At 36.9% G+C, this 27,822-nt stretch overlaps 1 protein-coding gene across 1 annotated transcript; it reads right to left on the bottom strand.

The window, feature by feature from the left end:
- LOC145765419 (uncharacterized) lies at positions 1-27,768 on the bottom strand. Its single transcript, XM_082577242.1, has 13 exons — positions 27,649-27,768; positions 25,793-25,912; positions 23,230-23,331; positions 22,432-22,547; positions 18,878-19,010; positions 14,421-14,639; positions 13,464-13,725; positions 12,273-12,414; positions 10,358-10,544; positions 8,358-8,507; positions 5,574-5,719; positions 4,477-4,574; positions 1-224 (listed from the first exon to the last, which is right to left on the bottom strand). The coding sequence occupies exons 1-13, from the start codon at positions 27,718-27,720 to the stop codon at positions 187-189; spliced, it is 1,785 nt and encodes a 594-aa protein (XP_082433368.1). The 5' UTR covers positions 27,721-27,768; the 3' UTR covers positions 1-186.
- Positions 27,769-27,822: the final 54 nt, after the last annotated feature.

Below are 27,822 nucleotides of genomic sequence, written 5' to 3'. Positions count from 1 at the left end.
TTATTGCACCACAAAAGCGTTAATACAACATCAATACCACTGGCCTTAGCTTAGTCTACATAACATCAACGATTTGGGATTGTGTTGCCATAAGGCGTAGACGGAATTGTACGCTGGGAGGAATTAGTAGCACGAAAGTTTTGCTTTGAAAGTTTTAAACGTCCTGACTTGTACTTTTTATCAACTTCATATTTTTCCGTTTGTTTGTGCGGGGTGAAGCGAGACTGAAAAACAAAAGAGGCTAGGAGATTGTAGGTAGGCTAAACCGTGAAGCTACAGCCCGTTTTGGCAACCGTCAACGGTTAACAATCGGTTCAATCAAGCCAGGGATATCTAGAAAAGGGGATATGAAGGCTCGCAGCGATTGCCTTGTTCTCGTGACACTACCAGGGCGGTAGTTTGTACTGCTTTAAACATGTAGTTCTTTAATCGTAGAAAGTGTTGTAGTGCAGCTGGTACAGTCAGCCACAGAAGACAGTTAGAAAATGTTATGTAGAGCTTATTTAAAGAATACTTGTTTACAAAGACAGTTGAAAAGTTACCATTAAAGACATACTAAATGAAAATTTCAAACCGGAATTAAGCATTAAAATGACTAAACTGAACATTCAAGAATACATTTCAAAAACAATTACCCAAAAAAAATTGTTTTCAATGGCGCTGGCAAGGCCCAAAGTCCAGTGTTTCATTTATTTTCATTTTTTTCAAAATGACCAAAAGTGCAAACACTGCTCGAGAATACGTAATAAAAGACAGCAATAACAAAAGCCACGTTACCACATCTGATGTTTTGAGCAAACTGTCTGCTGTTTTGATGTTGAAATGCGCTGTTTTGATGTACATACATACATACTACATAGCCTACAGTCAAATCGCCCGCAGTAACAATTATTGCGTGATCGGTTGATTCCTAGTCTTTTGTTACGTAGACTGTACAGTCGCACGCTTCGTTGCTCAGGCCCAATCTCATTTTGAAAGCTCTGACAAAAGCACGCGCACAATGGTGGTCAGACCGCAATGGGGCAAAATTTTATTGAAAATCGTTTTATGGTAGCATGTTAAACACAAAGAACGTGGAAAATCGCCAAGTCAGGTTTTTCTTTTAGTACCCCTTTAAGCTGTTTTTTTTTTTTACCAAAGCCTTTGCAGTAGGCTAGATGTAAAGCAAGTGGTACTACGACAGTTTATCGAACAACAGTTTATCGAACGACTATTGATCGAACGACAGTTTATCGAAACGACAGTTTATCGAACGACATTATTAATCGAACGACTGTTTATCGAAACGACAGTTTATCGAAACGACTGTTCACCGAACGACAATTTATCGAACGACAGTTAATCGAAAACCTAACCCCTAATCTAAAACCTAACCTTATCTCTAACCCCTAACTCTAACTCTAACCCCTAACCCCTAACCTTAACCCCTAACCCTTAACCCCTAACCCTAACTCCTAACCCTAACCCCTAATCCTTAACCCTTAACCCCTAACCCTTAACCCGTAACCCTTAACCCTAACCCCTAGCCCTTAACCCCTAACCTAACCCTTAACCCCTAACCTCTGAGTATTCCATTGCATATGTGCTTCGTCGTTCGATAAACTGTCGTTTCGATAAACAGTCGGTCGATGAACTGTCGTTTCGACAAACAGTCGGTTCGATGAACTGTCGTTTCGATGAATTGTCGTTAGATAAACTGTCTTTCGATTAACTGTCGTTCGATAAATTGTCTTTCGATGAATTGTCGCGTCACGAAAGCAAGTATAGGCTATGGGTAGTTGAATTAACAAGCAACCATGAGCATGCTGTGAATATCCAGACCTGATGCTGATAGCGCAATGCAAGTTATCATAACAAGATTTATTAAACTACTATCGGTGCCAATTGTCATTTTACGATAAACACAGATTATATTACGATAAACAAAAGCCCTTCTATTGTCAGACGTAATAAAAGCTTTCGTATCCCCTTCTTTAGATATCCCTGAATCAAGCTAATGCTTATATCTCATTCTCATGGTATATTTTTGTTCATGGTGTGGTGCACCGTGCTGATCAGGTCCGGATTTAGGGGGGGCAGAGGGGGCAATTGCCCCGGGCCCCCCGACTTTTGAAGGGCCCTCCTATGTGGAAAAAAATGTGATTTTGTGTTATTTTTTCCTTTTGGCCTTTAAAGTTTCTGCAAAATGCTGTGCAGTACTGGACTGATGCTACTGAAGACGTAGAGGTGGTTTTTGCACGGGGGCCCCCCAATCTAAAAGTGCCCCGGGCCCCCCATCAGCTAAATCCGGCCCTGGTGCTGATGGCCTTTTCACCAAATCGTGGATTGCCTATGTCAACTAAACATGCTGTTTGAAGCTTCACAATACCAGTAGTCTAACAGGGCTTCCCAAAGTGGGGGTCGCGACCCCCAGAGGGGTCGCGTAACGAACTTCGGGGGTCGCAGAAAGTATACAAATTTTACACAAAGCACTGCATATTATCACTTATATGCCAGATGCTGTGAAAGTTATTAACTATTAAGAGTCGTGCACGCAATAGGCTACCAGTATTTTTTAAATTTATATAGCCTAGTGAAATATGGAATAAGAGTTTAAAATCCTCTTTTCTGCATTGTAAACGTGGATTTCAAAATTAAAGCCAATGCTTTAACAAGTTATTAGTGTTAAAAAATTAAGTCGTGAATTTTCCAACGGAAAAAGTGTAGCCTTTTTCCGCCGTGTTTGTAAAGACGTTTTTGGAAAGGCTTTTCAAATCATGCTATTTGTCAGGTTTCCCTGAAAAAAGGGAACGAATTTAATTTGTCTTTCCAAGGAGAAAACATTTATGTTTTTACATTAAAATCTAAAATTGCAGCGTTCATCAAAAAATTAAACATCTAGAAACAAAACATTAAAAATGATTTATTTGAAATAATCTCATTTACTGAAAAATTTTTGGCTAACAATGGCGAGGAATCAAACGTTATATTAAGCCTCTAGTTATCGGCACTTGTCAAGACTGTTGAAAGAGCTTAAAAGTATTTTCTTCCAGAATTGGACAATACTTTTAGATTGGATCCAAAACCCATTTGGTTGGTTAGTTTTGAATCTTTATCCTCGGACTGACAAAGCCTTGATAGGTTATTCCTGGTGGTTTCGCATACTTGTAGAGGCTCTTGACACAGGGCCGGTTACCGAGATTGGCAGAGTGAAGTTTTCCGATTGTTGCCGGGGAATTATTCCATTCACTAGGTGCCGCTTAATGAGAGCAGTCCTGAAGTGCGCTGCACAAGCGCACACCCCGAGAGTCAAACTTGCGCCGCGTGATCTTGAGCTGGGCGCCTAACCACTGAGCTAACGGGGCGGACCATGCAAAAACAAAGTACCGATTAGGCTACCTCTCTTTCAAATCTCAGGAAAAATTTGCAGATCTATCTTTTAACTAAGTTGTGGCTTGAATTTTCTGGAAAAAAGTTTCACACTTTTTGGCTTAGCCTAACGTTAGACCGGAATATTCACCATTAGGCCTATATGGCTTAGCAGTAACCGCACTCCTGCCGTTTGTCTCCACGTATATGTGCGTGTCAGTGTTTTCAAAGTTGATCAAAAACCGTTCCAACGTAAATAACACTGAAGCTGCCTTGAGACCAGCATTGACAAACATCGAGCGACGGCTAGACTTGCTTTGTCGCAGGGAGCAGTCGCACCCATCACAGTGAATAAATATGTTTACTTTTTGTTTGGTTTTGTTTCCAGCAGGCTACAAGGCCTAGTAAAGTAGTAGGCTTCGAGTACGGATAGCTTGCTTTTAGTTTTCGTTCAAATTAAACCTTTGAATAAATATCACAAACGTATATTTCGCATTGTTTATCCCTTTAACCGTAAAGGGGGTCGCGAGCAAAAAAGTTTGGGAAGCCCTGGTCTAGCCCACTGTAGCCTACTCTTTCAAACAAAAACGTCACATCAAAGTGAAGTAATCAGTGGAGTAGGGCCGTAGGCTACACAGGATTTTCTCAAGGGGGGGAGGCCATTCGAAATTTTTTTCGAATTGAAGGTATTCCACTGTCCCTAATTGTAACTAAAACAAATTAAAAGATGCCCATTTGCAAAACATAATTAATCAGTAAGTCATATTGTGTAAAATTAGCTTACTATAGCCTACTCAGCTTGCATTGACAATAATTTTTAGTTTGTAACAACTAGTTTACTCAGAGAATTGCACAAATTGACGTTCACCACCTTAAGCTGTTAGGCTACCGTAGTAACTTTGACTTTACACGCACTCAACCATCTAACTTTTTTTTACAAATTTAGACTATTAGCCTAGCAGCTGTTTCCATATCATCTCAGAGGTTCATGGCATTTAATTTTACAGAAACTTCGAAACTATTCGGATGGAATCGTAAAGCCGTAGGCTTTTGAAGAAATTCTGATTCAAATTGAAGTGCATAGGCGAACAGTACGTAGCCTAGATTCAAGTGTAGTTGCAAGCTTACCGATGTTTGGTGGAGTTGATGAAAAGACGTATTTCGGCAAAAGAGCACTTTGTGTGTGAGTAAGGACGGCTTGTGGAACATTTTTGAGAAAATTGTCTCTGTAAAAAAAAGGACAAATAGGCCATTTTGAAAATGTGTTTATATACAATCGAATTTATTTTCACACGAAAAGATATTTCATTTTCTTTGAAAATGTGTTGTTCAAATAAGCACATTTTATCTCAACTTTCAATGGGAATCTTCTAAAATTTATGTCTGTGCATCAATTGCAACACAACAATAATCAAATTTGTTTGTTGTGGTAAGCAGAAACAAACCTGTGTAAAAATAGCAAGCCTATCAGTAGAATCGCCGGACCACTCGGCATGCGACAACTCAGCAAGTACATTTCAGTTAGGCCTACTGCCAAGTCAGCAAATGAGACTTTTAACAAGCATCGGACTTGCTTGGTCATCGCCTGCTAAACTGAGTTTGTTGACTTGTGACATGTCAAGTGTCGGCTTGCTCAGTTGTTACTTGCTCAGTTTCATCATTTGCCAATTTCAGTCATTTGCTAAAAATTTTCTAGCTCAGTGATCAATTGCTCAACAGCCATTTGCTCAGTTCACAACTGCTGGCTTGTAGGAGAGTCATTAGTAGTCTAGTCCTGGATGGTAGCAGTTTGTAGAGTGAGTTTGCCTATCTACATTCTACAGTAGGCCTATAGTAAGATGAGGGAATAGACTTGCTCAACATTGCTCTCTGTGAGAGGCAGAGGAATGATGGAGGTTGAACTTCCTCATCAGTTCAATAGCCTAACATTTTTTTCGAAAATCCACCCAACTGTGTCAGTCTTCTAAGTTGAAACAAGTACCTAGGCTAAGTTTATAGCTTAGGCTAATATAACCAATTGCTTGGAAATTGAACTCAACAGAAAGTCAAATTATCGAGCTACTGCAAGTCCACCATTGTTGCACAGAATGGCACCAAATCACAATTTTCACTAATTCGTCTGCTGTGGACTACGTAGCGGGTCTGCTGTAAACGCAGCCTGCTTTAATAGTTGAAGTGGTTGTGCCTCTTGAAACTATAAAGTAGACTAAGGTAGATCTACTAACTTTTTTGGTGCAGGAGGTGGAGAGGTCTTAAGTGAAACCTCGGAAGACAATACTGAAGATGTGTGAGAAGAGTTGTGGTGGAAAACAGGAACTCTACCATAGGTCCCTTCCCAGTAGTTTTCGAATCTGTTTGAATTTGCTTGTTGCTGTAAAAAAATATAATATTTATATATATGGCCTAAACCTTTTTGGAAGTGTGAGCCAGTTACATCGCGTTTAATAACATGATATCCGTTCTTCTGGTGAAAACTAAACGGAACTATCACAATAATCAAAAGCCACATGTAATAAATCATAATGAAGGTATCTCTTTTCAAACTAGGCTATTTATAAAAAAAATTATTTTAAGTGCTTGTCTGATGAATTTAAATTGGTTTCATGGTGATTGAAAATTGTGCAGTGTTGCGTATAACTTACAACTTCATTCTTCATGACTCATACGGTTCACTCTCTACCCGCTCTGTCGTTATTTAAGCTTCTTGTTGATTGATAACATTTCAACTCCTTTTTCTAATTTTAACGCGCGATAATTTTTGTTTGAAAGTTGAATTTCCTTTAGCATGTTCGTTGGTTTATAGGAACATGGTTATGTGTTTTGCCATGTTAGACAGGTAGTCACGATCTGACCTAGCCCCTTGAAGAAGTCAGTCATGTCCGATTGACAAAACGTCGGAAAAAGAGCAGATTATGATTTGATATATCTCATGATAATTCAGATTAGTTTGCACCAAAAGAACTCATAATGTTATTTAACTAAGTGAAGTGAAGTTATTTAAATAACTAAGTGAACAACCTCATTTAATTTTTAACAAGTTACACCGGTTTGTAAAAACATCGAATTCCACAATTACAGAAATCTTCTGCGAGTGTGGTGTTGAAGAAGAAACGCAAACCATAGGCCTACCATAAAAGATTTAATATTCTCTGTTCATTGAATGAGTTAGTTTAACTTTGGTGTGAAACCAATAACTTGATGCTCTCCAGAAACTTTTTCAGACGTCCAAAATCATCACCAACACTGAGCTATAAAAAATGGACTCTCCATAGGCTCAGATGACAACGTGATGCATTTTTCAATGGGGCTTTATTTTTCAAATATAGGCTGCCATAAAGATATCTGTTAACTTTTTTGTATATTTGTTGGTAGTGGTGCACCGGATGCAAGAATTTTGCCGGAGACAAGATGTTCCGGCTAGTGAATATAAACTCCAGCTGGAGGCCGGAAATTTCGACCTTTGGTAATATCTGCTTCATATAATCAATGTTTTAACAAAGCGGTTGTTAGCAGTAGCGTTGACAGGGAGGTTTAGACTCTTAGAGGATACGTTTGGACTCGGAACGATTCTCTGAGGGCCCGTAACCATTCCAAGAGGCTCGGAAACTTGAAGAAACTACGTCGTATTCTTTGAACAAGGTTCGTTTTTCTAGGAAGTGTCTAAATTTGGAGCTGAGTCTCATTGGTAACGGGCCCAAATTATTTTCTCAAAGGCCTTGGTTGTTGGTATAGCCTACCACTCTTATTAAGCAGTGAAGCGATAATTACGCTCTCTTCAAGAAGGTGCTTTATCACAATACTTACTGTCCTTTAAAAGGGTTCATTTAGGTGTAAACATTTATGTAGATTTCAAATTTGCCAATGTTTTCTGTCCATTTGATGTAGTAACTTATTGTTTTTAGGATATAGAGGATTTTCGATTACTCTCTTGAACTCATTTTCAATCTTACAGATACATTTAAGACTAAAGTTACAGTCAACATGTGCAATTGTGTAGTCTATTCTTGAATTAATGCAATACCGCATTGAGGCATAAAATTGCATTTATCCAAGCTCATGAACTTAACCACAGCCACGCACATATCTCCGGCTCCGGCCGGAGCCACTATCATCTCCAGCCAGAAGCCGGAGTTGAAAAAAGTGGCCGGAGTTTGGCCGAAGCCGGTGGTTGTCCCATCACTAGTTGTTGGTCAACTTTCAGCATTTCAGATTAGCTTAAAGATTAGCATTTCAGATTAGCTTAAAGCAGCGTATATCATCATCATCATAATCCATCGTCGGTTTGTTCCCCACTAGTGGGGGTGGCCGATTGTTTCCGCGCAGCAATTGTTTTAATCCCTTTTCTCCATTTCACCCTGTCCCTTGCATCTTCCTCCTTCAGTCCGACTTTTTTAAATTCATCCTTCACTTGTTGTTTCCACGTTCTTCTTGGACGACAGCGTTTTCTCTTCCCATCCACCTTTAGATCTAGTGCCTTTCTAAGAAAACTTCCTTCCTCCCTCCTTATCACATGTCCATACCATCTTACTCCATTTGCCCTTGCCAGTTGGTCTATGGTCTCTCTCATCTCTAGCATATCCAACGATTCTTCAGTCCTTTTTTCCCTTCTTGTTTTCACCCCACACATTGCTCTCTATAGTTTGCGCAATCGAGTTTAAAGGCAACCCATACATAAAAGAAATAAAATAACAGTAAGAGAAGATAGTCAAACAAGCTTTGTAATGTCATATTACACAGACCTAGCCTATTTATAAATCTATGGTATAGTAACTTTTTCGAGGTCAAGTTGGTAACTTAAACAGTTTCTAAAATCTCTTAATTTAAATATATTGGAGACAACCTGTAGGGAAAACGTCGGGGAAAGAAACAAGAAAAGACTACTGATGAGCCCTTATTAATGTGATTTTTTTCCATAGAACACTAAGTTAAGGCTACTGAAAATTAACATTTCAAAAAACAAACATTATTCATAAAGAAGAGCACATTTCAAAGCAATTATTGGTGTTTACAGGTATTGAAGCCATCCATGCCACAGCTTGACCGTTTGAGTTGCATAGTATAGTGGTGCACTGTAAACCAGTTTTCCAACTTTCAAGATCTTTGGATATGTAATGGTTGGGTGGTTCCTGTTTTCTTTTAGGGCACGTAGAACTCCAAACCTAACAATAAAAAGTTAGTTAAAAACCTAACAATTAAATGCTTTTCTAGTGGTATCTCAGTTCAGTTCAGCAGCCCATAGCCCCAAGAAGGGCAATAGGCATTTCTCTCTAGGACAGTTTGCTCCTCATAATCATGAGAGAAACCAAAGGCTATAGTCAAGGCGGCGCCATTTTGCAATCGACCGCACGCCTTTAAGTGTCTTGTCAGAGACACAGCTACATGCTCTAGAGCAGTGTCGAACCGGCGGCATTTGGAATGTCAAGCCATGGCTGTGACCACTCAGCGATGCAGCCGATGGTGTACAATATACAAGAGGAGTTAAAGGAGAAACAATTGAAAATTGCACAAATGACTACTCATTTTTTCAGCAATTATTTCAAGTCCTCCTCTGGCTGGCTGAACAATGGATGGGGTTGAGGTTTTGAACTCTCATTTGAAAACGAAATTTCGTGTATGTTAGTTGAAAACGAAATGTTGAAAACGTAAGTATGTTGAAAACGAAATTTCGTGTATGAACTGAGAAAATTTCAGTACAAAATATTAAAGGGGTTGGGAGGTATTTAATGTGAAACATGGGTCAAAATGACAAAAAGCAAAAAAGAGGTCCTTTTAATATCCCGGTTAACCATAACTCCAGTAAAAATTTACACTGAAATGTCATAGAGAATCCTGTAAACAACATTTCTACTAAATTTCAGCCAAAACCAATCAAAAATAGGGTCTTAGCAAGGTTTTAAAATTTTGGAAAATTTTAACCGAGAGCTGGAAACGGCCACATTTGGATGTCTATGACCTTTGACCTTTTAAAGTGACAATACGAATGATGTTATTTTTTCAATATTTGGCAGAAGTAGCCTACCATCACCTGTAAAAAAATTAGGTTCTTACCTAATTTACTTAAGCAGTAATAGGACCTCAAACATGGCCAAAGATAAAAAAAATGTGCCCCCTCGGCAGACCCCCCCAAACTAAATGCTTTATAACTCTCGTGTTTCTCAATAAATTTCACTCAAATTTTGCAGGTATTCATCATATAAGATAGTGAAATGGTGTGTAAAATTTAAGAAAAATTGAATAGGTTGAATTTCTTGACTGTGGGAATTGACACGGAATGGCCCAAAGGTAAATTTTCAAGTGGCTGGTGGCAGATCAAGCTCTCGTCAGATTACATTCTAAATTTGCACAATTAGTTTTAGTAGTAATTGGCAAGTTTTCCAACCCCAAGCTAATAAAAATTTTATAAAAAGTTTTTTTCACTCCACCCTACTACACAGCTGTGTATGTGACCTTTGTTAAACGGATGCTGTTTTACGATCTTCATTGTAGAGTGCTTCAATATCACGCCAGCGTGCAACATGCATTTTCGCCTCTTTCATGAAAGAGAGTTCTTTATTGTGCTCAGTTGCAATTGTGAAAAGCGTTGCAATTAGTTGCAATTCACACTTCTTTGTCATGCTTTCGAAGGTTTCAAACTTCGTTACGCTGCTGACCAACTTCTTAATTCAACTGTTTCATCACAAAAATTTATTTGTGCTGCAATTCATTGGCAAACATTGCTTGCTCGTTAACTGCAATTGTTGTGGATATTTTCAATAGATTTAGCAACAGTTAGCCATAGTAGCCTACAGTAAGTCATAGTTAGGCCTATGTATGCGCAATTTGCGCAAATTACACATACTAGTCTTAAGATTTTGGGACCCAAGTTTAAAAACCCGAGATTGCGAGTTACGAGTCCTTCTATTTAAGGTGTCTATCGTTACGACACATAGTCTAGGCGAGGACTAGTTGCAGCATTAACATGGCTGTTGTTTATGTGAAAAGAAATTAAGTGATTTTTTATTCTATCTACCGTTGTTGTGTGTCCTGGAGGTAATTCAGTTCGCGATGGAAATCGATACTTTGAGACTTGTTTTCCAGCCACAGTTTGTTGCAATGTGTATCCTCCTATGTCTTGTATGCGAGTCGAAGATAGATTGTGAACTCGAACAAACCTTCCGCAGACATCAATGTCGACCACCTTTACATTTCCTGTAGAGCTGTGGAGAAGCCAGTTTTGTTGAAGACTTGAGTTTAAAGAACTGTGGTACTGAAGTAACAATTTTCAGTTGATGTCTATGTTTCAATTTTTAAAACATTTTTTCTTGACCAAATCAATTATTATAATGTCCAACATATGAACTGGTGGGCTATAAGGTTATAGCTTTGCTAAATTTTAAACCTTTTGTTTTTTAATTATCGTTTGTGACTTAAATAGTTCTCATTCTTAAGACTTCAATCGTAGATTTATATGAACCATTGTTGATTAAAATAAGCTTGCTAATACTAATATTGATAATAAGAGCGAATCCGACAGAGAGTTGACATAAGTGCAATTCAAATGGGTTTTATGCCGAGGAAAGGTACAGTAGATGCTATATTTGTTATACAACAAATGTTAGAAAAATATGAAAGTATCGGAAAAAATATATTTTGTCTTCATTGATTTAGAGAAAGCTTTCAATCTTTTTCTGAGAGAAGTCATTTATTGGGCATTAAGAAAGAAAGGTGTTATGGAATCAAAAGTAAGAGCAGTAATGGACACGTACAAGGAAGCTGAGACAGCAGTGAAACTGGAGAATAAAATGTCAGAATGGTTAAAAGTGAAAGTGGGTGTTCATCAAGGTTCAGTTCTCAGTCCGTTGTTTTTTGTCATAGTTATGGATGCTTTAATAGATAGTAGATAAAACAATGGAAAAATGTTTGTACGCTGACGATTTAGTGCTTATAATCTTGAGACAGTTGGAAAGAGATGGAAGAAAAGTATGTCAGGTGGAACAATGCATTGGAAAACGAAGGTTTAAAAGTGAATGTGAATAAAACAAAAGCAATGAGAACAAGAATAAAATGTAGCCTACAAATGAGGTATTGGCAGTCCATGTTATGGATCCATGTGCAGCATGTGGCAAGAGAGTAATAAGCAATTCTATTCAATGTATTAAATGCAAGTATTTGGTGCACAAGAGATGTTCAGTTATTCATGGAAGATTGATTAATGGAATACGTTTTGAATGTAGAAGATGTGAGAGTATTGTAGCTGATGCAACGTACGAGAAGCATGTGAAATTGGTATGCGATGATATAAAAGTAGTTACGGAATTCCGTTATCTTGAAGATATGTTAGAAATAGATAATTGCATAGCAGAGTAGTGACGGCAAGGATACATGATGGTTGGAAACAGTTTAAAGAATTATTATCAGACACGCTTTGTGGAAGAATACTCTCTCTCAGATTGAAAGGAAGGTTATACAAGGCGTGTGTAAGAAGCGCAATGTGTTGTGAAAGTGAAGGCTAGGCGATGGAGAGATATTAGGTGAATGCAAACGAAAGGGATGAAGATGGTTCGAATGATGTGTGGCAAGACACTTCTCGTCAAAATTAAAAATGATGTCTTAAGAGAGTGGACTGATGTTGCAAATATTGAAGAGTACTTTCGTGGTCGTCGCCTGAGATGAGTTGGACATCTTCAATGAATGGATGAGAACAATTTGACAAAGCGGGTTTGGAATAATGTAGTGATAGAAAAAATGAGAAAAGGAAGACCAAAAAGACCTGGAACGACACCGTGAAAGACAATATGACAAAAAGAAGCCCAAAAATTAAAAATGCCAACAATAAAGAGACATGAAGGAGTCGCTGTAGACAACTGGTCGATCCTGATGTTTCGGAATGAAGACCAGGCTTCTTTGAAGCAAAATGGATGATAATGATCTGGTTGCAAACTCACCATCCTGGATACTGCAAAAAGTCGTTGGAAGAAGAGGAAGGTCTGGAAAATTCAGTATCAACACTGCTTCCGGACACCTTCAACGATAACGTGCTCTTTTGTGCATCATTGAACATAGCATCGAAGTAATCTCGTCCTTGACCTAAAGCGGTTGCAGTGATAATGCAAAGTCATCTGTACAAACAAGTATTCAACATTAACACAGACTCTAACGAAATTATCCTATTCCATAAAAACTTAGCTGTGAATCAAAGGCATCTAGGCCTACCGAATAAACAATATAAACATAAACATCATAAACATCTAGGCCTACCGAATATATACTCACTCGCCTACATTTAATCTTTTAGCAATTATACAGTGGATCATAATAATAATTTTCTCTAAGGCATGTCACGTTGGAACAGGTCTTTCACGTTGATATATCTACTGTAACAGTCAGTTCTTACATATTATTCTGACAATTTTCTGACTGGTCGTACTTGTTTTTTTTTTGTAAGCTTTCACCAAACGCATTTGATCGGTGAATAAAACAAAATAACCTAGATCAGTGCTCTTCAACAGGGGTTCCACGAAACACTAGGGTTCCGCAAAACATGGAGTGGAGATAAGTGAGTTTAAAACGTTCCATGAACATTCCGCTAGGATTCATCGTTTCTTAAGAAAATTGATTTCTTGCTTCAGTAGCCCTTATCGATACGTCACTCTAAATCTTTAGATCCCCGTGTCTCATTCACATTTCAAAAAGTTAATTAATTAAACAGGAGGTTGAGCGCAGTCAATAGCCGAAAAAGAAACATTGATAGTTGTTTCATTACTTTTTCATTGTTATGCTAAACCGTTACAGTTTTAATCTAAATTTTTGTTAGTGGAGGTTCCGTGACAAACGTGAAAGAAAATCAGGAGTTCCACGATGACAAAAAAGTTGGAGAGCTCTGACCTAGGCTAGATGCAATCTTTGCTGTAGCTAATAAAAATATTAAAGATCACGGCCACAGGGACAGCGTAGCTAAAAGTAGCCAATCCCTTACATACATATTGTACAGTAAAATGACAGAAAATTGTCTAGGCAGCGTGCATAATCCAACTTTTGGCAAAGTATCTTTTCTTTTCGGTGAGTCTCTCGCCAACACCCATTGTACTTACTTAGCATATGAACTTATCTCTAACGCACATTATAAATAATATGACCTGCATCTGCCGAAACAAACTTTGCAGCTTGGCAGCTTGCTGGTCGCCGTGGTAACTTCTTTGGCACTGGTGCCTCCGGAGGAAGAGGAAGATGGTTTGGTTCCGGCACATTGCTATTTCTTCTACAAATCGAACTTTTTCTTTCCTTTTGAATTAGAACATTGACTGGTACAATGCCGCTTTCATCATCAGACTCATCATCGCTGCTTTTAAAGTCGTTTGTGGAGTTGGATCCATTCAATGATTTAACAGTGTTTCCTTCCTGTTTCAAGAAATACAACCTTTAATTACGCTTAATGCTGTAGAGCTTCTTTTGACGTTTTGACTAATTTGCATGATTTGAATAAGTTTTTTTTTTTTTTTTATCAAATGCAACTCTCTTTAAAGTACGATTTCACGTTATGTAGGTTTGTGAAATACTTACAAAATATCACGTAACTAAATTGTCCCAAGGGTCAAAATGTGATCATACGGTTCCTAAAGTTAACAAATAGGAGCCTGCACATTTAAAAATGCACATTTATTACATCACTTTGTTTTTTCAAGTATTTTATTATTCAATATTTTTAATTGTAAATTTTTTGACCAAAGACAAAAAGATTTGAAGGATATGTTTATATTTAGCTTGGAAGAGTATGTCCATAGAAAAGAGAAGTAGTCAAAAGAAGAATTCGTAATTCTTTGTCTTTGTTAGTCGCCCCACCTATTAGTAACTTTCGCACCGCAATGACAAGAGCCGTGAAAAGGTTCCATTGATAATGTATTTGCTTCAAATTTCAAAGCGTTAGTCTCATTCATGGAGTGAGTGGCTCATAAGTTTATACGTTTAGCTTTTCCCAAAGAAAATTTTTCTAACTGAGAACCTACAACCTTTTATGCAACCATTTACCCAATGAACTCATAAGTCATAGGCGTGCAAGAAGAGTCTAAAAATAGCGGTCGAAAAAAGGAACTTACAAAAAATTGAGATGAAGATATAAAGTTATTCAAGGACGGGGTAGCTAGAGGTGATTCAAATAGGTTTATCCCGCTTGTTCCAGAGGAACCTCGCATAAAACCTTTTGTTATCATGGGAACTGAAGAAGGCCGTCTTGGCATCTTCAACAAAGAAAACAAGGAACTGTTTTCTGGCAAAATTCCGCTGCTCACTTGTGGACTTGACAAAAACTGCAAATTCTGAGAAAAATAACACCGTTTTAAATTATTTTAATTCATTTCTGTTGATATATTGGATAAAGGCTACACGCTAAAGGCTAAAGCTTATATAAAATAAAGGCTTTTCCAAAGCTTATATAAGATAAAGGCTAAAGCTATATAGGCTACACGTAGCCTATTTGACGAAACAAGAAAAACACTTCTATCCTTTTTTATTACGTTTTTGACAAAGGCAATGTTGGCTTATGAATATGCTTTTTTGCCTTTTAAAATTTATTCTCTCGTAAAGTGCTTATAATAATAATAATGTAAAACGTTGCAAACTTAGCCTTGTTATAGCCTACTGCAAGTAAACTATGCACATTCTGCATTTAGTGGATGGAGCTACTTATTGGCAACAAAACTTCTAACTGTCGGCTTATCCATACTGCGTAATGTATTTGATATTGCTAATCAGGTTCTCTTCTAACAGATTTCCACTAGAGGGGCAATATTACCAGTGATTGTCCTAGCTGCTGCAGGGCTTCGCCCTCCACACCCCCAACTCGTTACTCACTGCTCTGATGTACAATTCACATGGAAAAACGTGTGATTTCAGTTATTCCTATTATAGCATCAACGTTCCTTTGAAATCCGCGATGAAAATATTATTTGAGTTTTGCTTACAAGCCCATGAAATAGGTTGCCGGTATATTGATGTACTGGTGCCAGGGATGTAGCCTGCACAAAATTTCGGAGAGGCAAATAAGCACTATTGCACTTGCCTGTAAACCTGGCAACGAATTGACGAAGGTGAAACACTCAGACGGGAGCTAGGGGCCTCTCTAAGAAAATTTTGAAAAAACACTTAAAAATTGAGCATTTTTAGAGTACTTTTATCCCAATTCAACAATAAATCTCTGTGAAATGATGCTGTAACAGAGAGTGAAATGTTTATTTAAAATATTTTGAGAGGAGGAAGAGTAGATTCATTTATTACATTGCCAGTTTTGTGGATTAAATTCTTTGTGGTGTTTCTATTATTTCATCGTGTTTTAAAATTATTTGATCCGGCATTGCTACACGAGAAATTCTGTACTTTTTTTCGACTTGGATCCTCATAAGATGCAGTTCGAACTTCTGAATCATTACGCGTTTTTTTTTGCAGAATATGCAAAATCGTTTTTTTGCTTATACTGCTGCTTCTTTGTTTTTATTTTTTTAATTTTGTTTCGTAATTTCGAAATCTTTATGTCCATTTAATTTGATGTAAAATTACACAGTGTAGGCTAACAAAAAAAGAAAAAAAAATTGTCCTTAGGAAATAATTACTATTTTCTGTTTGCTTTTGCCAAAAAAATATAAGAAATCTTTATTGTACCACAATAACTTCAGGTCTGTGTTCCTCAGATTAGTTTGATTTTTTTCTCATTTCTCATGAAAATAGGCATATACATAACGTTGAAAATTTACTGTCAGCTCCTTCCAGCCATAGTTATCTAATGGGTAAAATTAAGTAACAATTGGATTCTGTTTGCACACAAAGCCTTGCAAGGTTTTGCTTTTGTGATGAAACAATGAAGCCTGAGCATTTTTGCAGTCCCATACCTTACTTGTAATTTATTCAAATTTACTGTTTTGCGAGATGCAACCCTACACAGTGTGTTTGTCTTGTCTTCAGCTCGAGTTACTAGTGAAAAAGCGCCCCTACTACCGCCATTAAAAAGATATAAACGATAGTGTCGGAAAATTGTCATTGACAAAGTCCAATGCTGAGCTACGGTACTCATTTCTACAATAAAGTCAGTGGCGTAGCCAAGGGGGGGGTTTTGGGGGTTACAACCCCCCCCTTTGGCACGCGTGTGACGTCACGATATTGAGAATGATGCTTTCAGTCTAAAAAAAATTGCCTAATTTTAAACAAAACTGCATTAAAAGAGCGAGTTTTGCCAATACCAAACATTCAAACATCTCAGCCAGGAATTAGCAACAAGAAAACATAGAGACTTAGCTTTATTTCCGAAAAATTCCGAAGAAAACATGATCTTATCCTTTTGCTATGCCACCGGACAGCACCATTTTACAGGAATATTCATACCCACATTTTTGTTGAAAATGCTCTCAGAATGCACCAAATTCAAAGTAATTTTTCAAAATTTTCTGGGGGAGGCCCCCCAGACCCCCCGCCGCTGGGTCGTCAAAACCCCCCCATTGAAAATTCCTGGCTACGCTACTGAATAAAGTAATGGGACTTATTGGATGACAGGGTTCAACTTATTTCACAAAGAAGCTTTTCATTGTTCTACATATTTAAAGACGGTTTATGCTACTGCCATGATATAGAAGAACTCTTTCAGGCTAAAAAGCATTTCATGCAATCCTTGAGTGGAAGCTCTTCATCGACATCTCATCTAGAAGTCTCACAGCTGTATTGTTGAGTAACGCAGACAAGGGTCCCTTCATTCTTCCGCTTACTCAGTTTATATAAAGAAAGAATACTAAAACATCAAAATCGTGATGAGTGCATTGAAGTAGGACATTTACAATTGGGAGGTCGTTGGTGATTTCAAGATGGTGGCCTTGATAATGGCGCTTCAGGGTGGTTCTATCAAGTTTCAATGCTCTCTGCCTCTGGGATAGCAGAAACACAGCTTTTCACTGCAAGAAGAGGAATTGGCCTCCAAGAACCAGCTATGAGACTGGACCTTATAATGTAAAACAACAACCTCCGGTAGATGCAACAAAAATACTGATGTTTTCTCTGCACATAAAACTAGGTCTTAAACAACTCTACAGAGGGTGGAGCATTCAAGTAATTAAAGAGCTGTTTTAAAAACTGCAAGATGCAAAAACCAAAGCTGGAGTATTTACGTGATCTGAAGTGAAGCGACAGATAAACTCCAATTATTTTCCTGATCGAGATGCTGTCTGAAGTTAAACAGACAGTTTGGACCTGTTTTATGTCTGTAGTTAACAGATTTTTGGGCAATCACAAGGCAGAAAACTAAAGGGTGCTTTTTGATCAACTCAGGGATGCGTATATTAGAATACGGGATGCAGGATGTCACTGAAACTACACCCACTACATGCTCACCTTGATCAATTCAAAGATAAAAAGGGCAACTCCCCGAGAAACAAGGTGAAAGATTTGATCAAGATATCAGGTTTTTGAGGAACGCCATATAAAGGCCAGTTAGCCTACAATGAAAGTTTGATGGAGGACTACATATGAACCGTTTACGTGAAAGAAAACTGATATATCATCGCCAATCTAAAAAAAAAACATTTCTTTGTAATTATGTTATAAGTTTTAAGTGCTTTAAGTGACGACGTATAAGTTTGCTCTGTAATAATTTGACCAAAGGCCTGTAGCAGGGTTTTCGGGCCTTTAGGTCTTCTATCGTGTTTGTAGCCTAAATTAAAATCGCGTTCTATACATGTTTTTTTCTTGTTTATGTATTTAAAGAATCTCTGAAACAACGTTCATCGTCATTATTTTACAATGACAACACAGACAACAATAAGTAATCTTAGATTTAACTTCTTTATATTGATTTAAAAAGATATAGGGGGAACCATTGCATTAAAAAGGCACAATTAGCCAAAAAATCCTATAAATGAATCTCATAAAGTCAAAACCGAAGTTTGAACTATATGAATGCTCATTTTTGTTGATTTAGGCCATATTAAATCAGAAAATAATAGTTCCCAAGGACAAGTTTTGTGTTACATAGTGTTATTTGTTCTGACATTGCTTGGATTCGTTGATAAATGCCTGCGTCTCGTATGAACAAACAAATACTGTCTGATTGGGAAAGGCCTTGAAAGTAGAAATTCCTGGCAGCGGATAAGTACGAACAAGATTAACTGATATGATTGTGATTTATACGATGGTTTTTATTGATCCGATAATTAATCACGTCTATCATGTCAAAAATGTTTTAGCCGCTAAGGAATATGCTAATGCTGAACTAATAGGCTATCCTTACCTTGTTCTAAAGAGGAGACTCTAAAAAGTCTAAAAGATAGAGTAGGCTACTGAACTTTTTGTAACAATTACAGCGACTGTTGACTGATATTACTTAACTTGAGGTGAAAAAAGTTACTAAAAGTTTGGGAAAATGTTCAGGGAGGGGCAAAACCTTTCGGCGGGAGGGCAATTGCCCCCCTTTTTTCCTTAAAAAAGGCGTTGTTTCTAATGAAAAACCTGTAAAAAAATCGTTGCAAAAACTTACTGCAAAGTCTACAAAACTGCAAAGAAAACCTTTTTTTTTACTTACACTATTTTCATCTCTTTGAATAGGTTTTTTCATTGCTTCGTTTTTTTGTGAGTCGCAGCTAGTTCCATCCACAATGTCATTAAAATTTTCAGATAATTTCAGTGTCAAGCAATTGTTGCTGCTCATTCCAAGGCTGCAGAGTATAAGACACAGAATGTCGTCATGTTTATAGCCAGAGATTTATAGCATAGATTATAGCCTACTTAGAGTGTAGGCTATGTAGGCTATCCATGTCAATAACATGTATCAGTTCTAGCTCACAGTAGGTTTTTTAATGCTTTGACTGCATCTCTTAAAATCTGTATTCATTGGCAGTAACAAATTATTTATTGAGTAACATTGATTGACAAAAACATCGTATTTGGCGTCATGTGCGTAAAAAAACGAAAAACAAAGATGTAACGCCAGATAGTACCCTAATGGAATTGCTTATCTACAGTTTTGTCGCTCCATAACTGCCAAGCTCTTTCAGCGACTTAATTTTTTTATCATATTCAACAATATGACGGCATCATCAGCTTATCTCATTTTAACCTATTCTTAGTGCTTCACGATGGAAAAAAACTCAATGGATAACACTTTTAATTTCAGTATTATGAACCCACATGGAATCGAACCACAAACTACCAGCATCAAATAAAAAATGTTACCGTTTAGACCAGGGGTTCTTAACCTTTTTTGTCTCGTTTACCCCTTGCCGAATGAAAAAAGTAAAATTTACCCCCACCGTTTTGGTGACCCCTTGTGATGTCATCGTGTCCAGTCAACCATGCGAAGAAATGCAAAACATCTTTTTTGTCTGGATTTACCTTGGCAAATATCAAAAACAAGCTGTTAATTTGCCGAAGACACGATTGTTCTTGACGGGGTCCTGTGAAAAATAATGTCTGCTCAAACGTCCTAAATAACTATGATAACAGCACACAAGAATGTTTAAGTTTTTTTCTTTTATTAATGACTGACACGCAATTTCAACAGTCAATCAGTGAGACTTTTGTGCTTGCTTTCCACGAACAATTTTGGAGATTCTTGGAACAGTCTTTAAAAGAGCTCCTCGCATGTCGTGTTTGGGAACTAAACGAGATCGATGTTTTGTTTTATTAGTCAACAATGAAGAGAACCCTACTTCACACAGATAAATAGTTGGAAAAGGTGTAATAACTTCAAATGCATGCTTAGTCAGCGTAGGAAACTCTTCGACTAATCCACACCAAAACTTGGAAAAGTAAAAAGTTACCATTGCATGATAAGAATTTGGAACAAAGAGTTGTTGAACATTGAAGATCAATCAATTCATCTTTGCAAAGATCATCGTCAGCAATACTTTCTAACTTGGCTTCGAAGGGATGAGTTATCCAAAGAGCAGTAGGCTACTGTTAAAACTTTCACCTTCGACGTAACCGCCAAAGTTCTTTTTTAAGGCGGCAAGGTGCTGGTATATTTCGATTTCGCGGTCAGAAATGAAGGGCTTAGAAGCAGACCGGTCTAAACCACAAAAACATTATTTTGAGTAAATCGCAATTGAAGTATTTTGAGTACCAAAAAATCGACAAACAATACACACAACAATGCTTGCAAGTTTATTAGATATTGTGACAAGCCTCATCTGTTATCCACTGAATGTTTCAAAAAATCGCAATAACTACTGAACAAAATACAAAAATACGGTTAGACCATTGTGGCACACATTGTAACATAACAATACAAACTACAAAAATGCTGTTAGACCATTGTAGCATACATTGTAAGTTACAATTTTGGGAGTTCTATCTACAGTTGGATCTTTTAAGGGCTGAAGAATATTTAGGTTTGGCAGAAAAACTTTACCAAAAGAAAGTGTCAATGCATTTAAGGAAAAAAGCAGTTCTATTGTGAAAAACTTTTGGGATATCATTAACTCACACAACTTTCCTCTAATCATTTTCGTTTTCATGATCTGCTTCGTCTGGTAGCATCTCATCAAGATCCTGATCCGCAGAACTACGCAAGTTCTTATAGAAATCGTGATAGACAGGAGGAACATAATCCAACAAATCGTTGATATCTTTTAGTTTTAACGGGTTAATCAGCACAGGCTGATCATGAAGACGATTGAGAACTGCCACACCATTGGCTGGTCGACCACGACTTTGACGCTCTGCCAAATCCAATACATTCCATTCAGTAATATCAGTCAAGTTGTACTTGAAATACATTAAACTTGGTGATTCACTGACAAGTCTGATCCATTGAATTTTTAACCACTCCACCTTTCTGCCACCAGTATCCCTTTTTCTGATCACCAGTTCTAAATCGAATAAATAATCGAATTCTAAAAATTTCTAAATCGATAAAATTATGAGGTCCGGTAATGCAAAAACAGCTGACCTTCTCATAAACAAGGTTATTAGCTACCTACCTTTCTATTAACACAGAACATCAACTCTTAATACTTTAGCTAGCTAAATACTGCTATCTTGTAATTATGATTCTTGTTTTGGACAACCTATAGGCTAAAAATGAGTCTGCAATAATTTAAAGTTGCCAAAATTGCATCATACAGATTTATACACAACATAATATTGAAATGATATTGAAAATAGCCAAATTTGCAAATAATGACAATTGACAACCCTGAAGCATTTGCACAGCAGCTGCTTTGGCTCAAGCGCAGGGGAAAAATTGTAGCTTAGACCGCTTTGGCTCAAGCGCAGGGAAAAAATTATGGCTTAGACCACTTTGGCTCTAGCAAATATGAAAAAAACCGAAGAGCTTGAAATTAGTCTGCTCATTTCGCCTTCACATACACGTGATAACGGTTAGACCGTTATAGCATAAACAGATAATATCGATATCTGTTGAATGGCATCTTTAAATCAAATTTGACATTTTTGGGGTTAGACCGGTTTGCCTCAAAGCCCTTCAAATCTAGTTGCGACTTCTACTGACTTTCCAAACATCAAATGTTGGAAAATTTGTGTAAATTCCTTTTTGAACTCTCTTACTCCACAGACCTAATTTTGTCTGAAAGCCCTGAATTTTATCATGTAGGCCTTCATCTATAATGGTAACACTTTTTCCTTGCATTTGCATATTGAACTGGTACAGTAAAAATGTAGCACACATACGCTGCTGCAATGAAACTGGTAATCTACTTGCGTGGAGATAAAAGAAAAAGACGAAAACTTACATTAAGCATAAATTTGAATCAAAATCGAGTGCAACACTACCAGTTTTTTACTAACTGAAAAAATGAAGTTTGCTTTAATTTATGATTCAGTAAATTTACCCCCTCGGTAGGTGAAATTTACCCCCAGGGGGTAAATTTATCCCCGGTTAAGAACCCCTGGTTTAGACAATGAGCAGCATACATGATCTTTAAGCATCTGCTTATTAAGTATCAAAGCTTTTCATTGACGTAATTTCAAGTCGTTTAAAATAAACTTTCAAAAGACACTTGTTGGATCTTGGCGTTACATCATAAATCAAACATATTCTTATTTAAACAAAGTGCTCATTTAAAAGTTTTTCCATGCCAATAGAATAGAGAGGTGTGAACCTCAACATAACCTTACCGTTTTCCTTCTTCAACAAGATTTCTTAACGAATCTATTTCGTCTTTCAATGATACATTGTTCTGATGGGTTACTTTCAATTCGTTCATTTTGATCATCAACAAGTCTTGAGTGCTCTTTGAAATTAATGGAGACGTAAACATATTTTAGAGATATAGTTTCGTTAAAAAATTTGCTGCTAGTACCAAAGACAGGCAAGACACAACAATACAACAGGGTTGAGCATTATAACAATATATTTTACATATTTACAAATAGTTTTAACAGTCGAACGTTATCCGCTTAACTTAAGCCTTCATCAGGAATCTGAAAATATTTATAAAAATGCAATAAATTTCAACTTCTTGAAGGTAGCCCAACTAGCTGACTATAAGCATCAACCATCAAGAAATACCCAGCGATTAATAGTTTAAAGATGACTTACACTTAAGCAACAGTCTACGACTACGTGTATCTACTTTAACAAAATGCTGTTATGAAAATTTAAGATTTTTTACGAAGAAATGTGTGATACAAATATTTTCTTGTGCTTATTGCGTATAGGAAGTGTCGCTCTAGCTTACATCCGAAAAACGATTAGCTATGAATGATAAAGTTTATTTTAAATATGCTGCAAGTGAAACCTTCTTCGTTAAACTAAGAAATGCACTGGACCCTTATTCGCTGTAGATTATTTCATTAAATTATAATGTAAGTAATTGGACTTGAAAACAGTTTTGGTCCAAATAAAACAAATTACTTAAAATGTGAACTGAGCTCTCTCGTTTATCACGTGTATTTGCTGACACGCACTCCTACCTGTAGCTTCAATTCTAGTTTCTTTATTGTTGATTCAGAATTTGTTTTCTCCAAATTCAGATTTGCTTGAGCAATTTTATAAGAAGATTCAATCGATGCAATCTATACATTATTGCCGATTACTTTTGTATTTGTTAATTAACTATTTAGCTAGACCAGCTTCTAGCCCTATGGTGCAAAAAAGATAAAATGTGTAACACAGCCTGAGTCAGAAATTCATGAAGGGAAGAATGGGGTTGTGCGACAGGATACCACGAAACCACTAGCGGCGGTACAACTGGGTCCTTCTAGACGAGAACTAGCCTTGCGCAGCATATAAACGATGCGTTGTACAGCGCTTGGTTATGCGTGGGCGAAAGAATAACTTAAAATATGATTCGGATATGCATTGTAGTTATCAAAACATGTTTGTTTTTAGAAGGTTGGAACGCAGAATGATACAAAAATAAGAAAAACATCTCATAAAGTTACAGAATTCTCATAAAGTTGCAAAAGTGCTTGTAATTAACTAAGTGAACAGTAGGGAGGGCCGTCGGAAACAGATCGCTTAGCAACTCGAGTTTCTTAGGAGGTTTGTCGAGTAAATGACGAAATCGAAAACCTTTTTTTAATTGAACGCCAGGAAGACGGTGCACAACACGGACCTAATTGGTAAATCACCCCATTCCAGGGATATTGCCAGGGTTGCCATACCATCCTTATTTCTAAGATTTGTCCTTATTTTGAAGAACTCTATCTTAGAAAATATTACTGTCCTTATTGCTAGGAAATGTCCTTCTTTTTGGTTTGAGTCCTTATTTTGTCTTATTTTCAACAATTAGTGAATAAACTTAGTAGAATGACAGCCAAATCCCTACTACAGTAAAAGTAAACCTAGACCTGAGTTGTCGTGAGATGCACAAAGTATTTTTTACGAACAATGAGTTGCTGGAACACATTGTTTCTGGCAAACAATATGGCATGTGATATATAATGGCTCGTATAAATGCTGAGATTTGTTCAAAAACGTTTGTTTTATTTTGTATGAAAATTTAATTTTTCTGTTGTCCTTATTTTGGGGACCATGTCGATGGCAACCCTGGATATTGCAGTGGCGTATATTCAGAGTGTGTGCTCCGCACACCCATCAAACATGGTTGATTCATCAATCATCATACAGTTAAACATGCAAGTAGGCTACTTGGTAGCCTATATAAATGGTTAAGGCATGGTATGCAAGTAGCCTATAAGTACTTGGTAGCCTATATAAAAGGTGATGGCAGGGTATGCAAGTTTCTCTACCCAACAAAAGTGCAGAGACAAATTTTTGAAATGGCAGAAAATGTTAAGGAGACTGTTGTGAAGGAAATTAAAGAATCTGGCTTGTTCAGCATTGCAGTGGATGAGTCCACTGGAGTTCGATCTTGTGCACAGATGCTAGTTTACGTCCATTACAAAATAAAAGATGACATTAAAGAAGAGTTTTTATTTAATGTCATCAAAAGGCAAATGCTTTGAATCAAAAGGCAATGCTTTGAATCGATTATTTCAGCTAAGAAGAGAAGTAAAGGCATTTATGCAGAATAAAATTGATAGTGAAATGCAAAAGAAGCAAACTGCCAAACAAATCCAAAAACAAAATGGCATGATTGAAAAAAAATTGATTGATGTGATGAATGCTGATAATTTTGAAGAAAATCTTGCTTATTTAACTGACATGTTTACGGAGTTAAATCATCTCAATTTATTATTACAAGGAAGAGACAGCACAATCATAGACTTCAAGGACATTATTAAAGGATTATAGCTACAAAAACTGCTCTGTCTCCCTCTCTGCCTGTCACCACAAGTCGATACCTTGTCATGCAAGGTGTTTGAAAAGCCTGTTTACTTATTTGCTTTTATAGCCACAGCAACGTTAAATCAAGCCTAAAATGTATCAAACTTGGTAATATGCACCTTCTTACCCTCACATCAACACAACACTGCACTCCCATCCCACCCATATCAGCTGTACGCGCGTTACGCAAAGCGTGCTAAAGCTTGAAGCAATCACTGCGAGCGTGTTGCTAGGACCCAGTTGTAGCGCCACCGAGTGGATCGCACAACCCCATTCACAATCCACCTATAAAATAACAACGTAGGTTGCAGGGGCGTTTTTCTTTAGAAGATTTACCCAACATAACTTATTAACAGAACGTGTCTTAGAAAATGTAGCTTTCTCAAAGAAGTTGGATGTGACTCTCTGTGATATGTAGCGTGATATTAAATAGCAAACTGATTGTTTCACTTTGATTGTTTTTTTAGACTGATGTGCATCAGGAAGTGTGTACCGAATAACAAACGTTTAATTTTGACTACGTAAAATTGTAATCACATTTTAGCATAATTTTATAGACCAGAAATTAGCCTGCTGTTTTGGCCGAAATTTAAATTCAACAAAACGTTTCAGCCACACTTTTAGTTATTCCAATTATTGCAAGCCGCTGATATTTAGCCTATGATCAATTCCAACAACTATTAGTCTTTGAAAGCAACTAACGTTGATAAGAAGCTTATGTGATGACGTATTTTTGATACTTACTTTTGCTTGAGTAACTTGAAGTGCCGCTTTTAAGTCCTCAACTTCAACTTCTAATCTATCATTTTGTTTCATCAAAAAAGCAGTCTTCACATCTTTTATTTGCATACTCTTTTCTGAAATCTTAACACATTTTCAATTGCAATAGATTGAGTTTCGCTTTTAGCAGCATGATCGTTGCTTTCTTCACAATGTAGATACGAATACTAACGACCTGTTTTAGCCTGATGCAGCGAGTTCGCTGTGGTAGTAGCGGTTTTCGCCAGCTTTCGGAACGCAGTTTCCTAGTCACGTGCTATGATGAATGGTGTTGGAATCGGTATGTCGTTGAGCTGTTTTATGCGGTTCTTTTGTTTGGCTTGAAGCTGCTGTCTTGAATGTTGTCTGTTGAGTTTATGTGTTGAAAAGCGTTATTACTGTAAAATTCTGTCAAATCAATTGATTAATGGATTAGGTGACGTAATTCTTCCCTTTCAGCACGGTTGTTGATCTTTCGACTCTGACACTCTGTTTAGGGATGAAAATGGCAGGAAAAAACAAGAACTTACCGGTAAGCACGGCTTACGCCATTTTGGTTCTCAGAGTGGGGAGTGTCATGCAAAAGTATTGCCAGATTTTTCTTTACATTTTCTGACAAAATTGTATTTTAATCGCGTTGCTGTAACAGTGTAGATCAATGCTTTCCAGTCAAAACCAGTAAATGTTTAAAATTTAATCCTAAAAATCTCTTAAAGATTTATCAAACTATATGTAAGCCCAGATATATACTACAAAATACAATATCGATGCAATGGTCTTTAAAAACTTGGGTGATTTAACCCTTTTGAAATTACAACTTGAAAAAAGAAAAAACATTTCACCAAAACCTTGTTTTGTGCAGTAGTGCTACGCTTAGATAAATGGATGTCTTTAGGCAGAGGAAGCTTATTTAATAAATTCGTATTTTTTGGATTGCAGCCGAATTGCTTTGAAGAGCTTCCATTTCAAATACTTTTGCAGTGAAGAGTTGATAAATTAAAGTTGTGGGACTTTGTAATTATTGGGTAGATTTATCCAGGATTTATCAAACAAGCATCAGTTTATATCTGAAAAAAGTCATGCAGAGCATTCTTTGCTGAAAAAACGCCTGGCAACTCTTATATTTAATGCACCCCACTATGAGAAGGTAGTGTCGCACTCCGTACTTCTAGAAATCCTGATTCAAAGTTGGCGAGGCACTGCAACACCATTCATCATAACACATGACTTGGGAACTGCTGTGTTCCTAAAGTTAGTGCAAACCGCTACTACTACAGCGAACTCGCTGCATCAGGATAGTTTCAATTGTTTGTTAAAGCAATTAATCATCAAGTGGCTATTGAAGATATATGCTTACTGCCTGTGCTGTGTTAGGAAATATGTCCCTTTTCCATCCTTGTCTTAATATACATTATAATTTTAATATTAGACATTAAATTTCAGCGGTACTATATTTATAAATAATATTATAGCCTACATGTAATTATATGTGAATAAGAATCTTTGGATGAAACTATTAAGGGTGTAACTCACTGCAACAGGATCATAGGAATTTAGAGGAATAGGTATACTAACTATATTCGATATAATTTTGCACACTTTTCTGTAGTATTGATGGTAAAACTATTTATTGTTATATTACTGTATACTTTCTATAGAAATAAGGTTTACAACCGTTAAGTAATTCATAATAAATATTTCTTAAATTCAAATAATTCATAATTGTTAGCAAAAGCAAGCATATGATTATAAAAACCATTCAATTTGACCAATAACAAAAAAATAGTTCAAACAAAAAATAACTTTGTTTAACTTTCAGCTATTTCTTTATTTTTTCTTACAGCTTGACACGGTATATTTGTTTTTCCTTCTTTGTGTATAAGTGGTATTCTTGGGGGGTACAACTGTAGCATTTTTTAGCTTCACCTACGATAGGCAAAATACATTAGGCTGGAAAGTGAACTTTTTAAAATTATGTTGTTAAAACTTTTCAATGGACTGCATTTAAAACAACA

The sequence above is a fragment of the Aplidium turbinatum genome, chromosome 2, assembly GCF_918807975.1.
Source record: "Aplidium turbinatum chromosome 2, kaAplTurb1.1, whole genome shotgun sequence".
Taxonomy (NCBI): domain Eukaryota; kingdom Metazoa; phylum Chordata; class Ascidiacea; order Aplousobranchia; family Polyclinidae; genus Aplidium; species Aplidium turbinatum.
The sequence above is the reverse complement of the archived record's forward strand: the minus strand, read 5'-3'. Positions and strand labels throughout refer to the sequence as shown.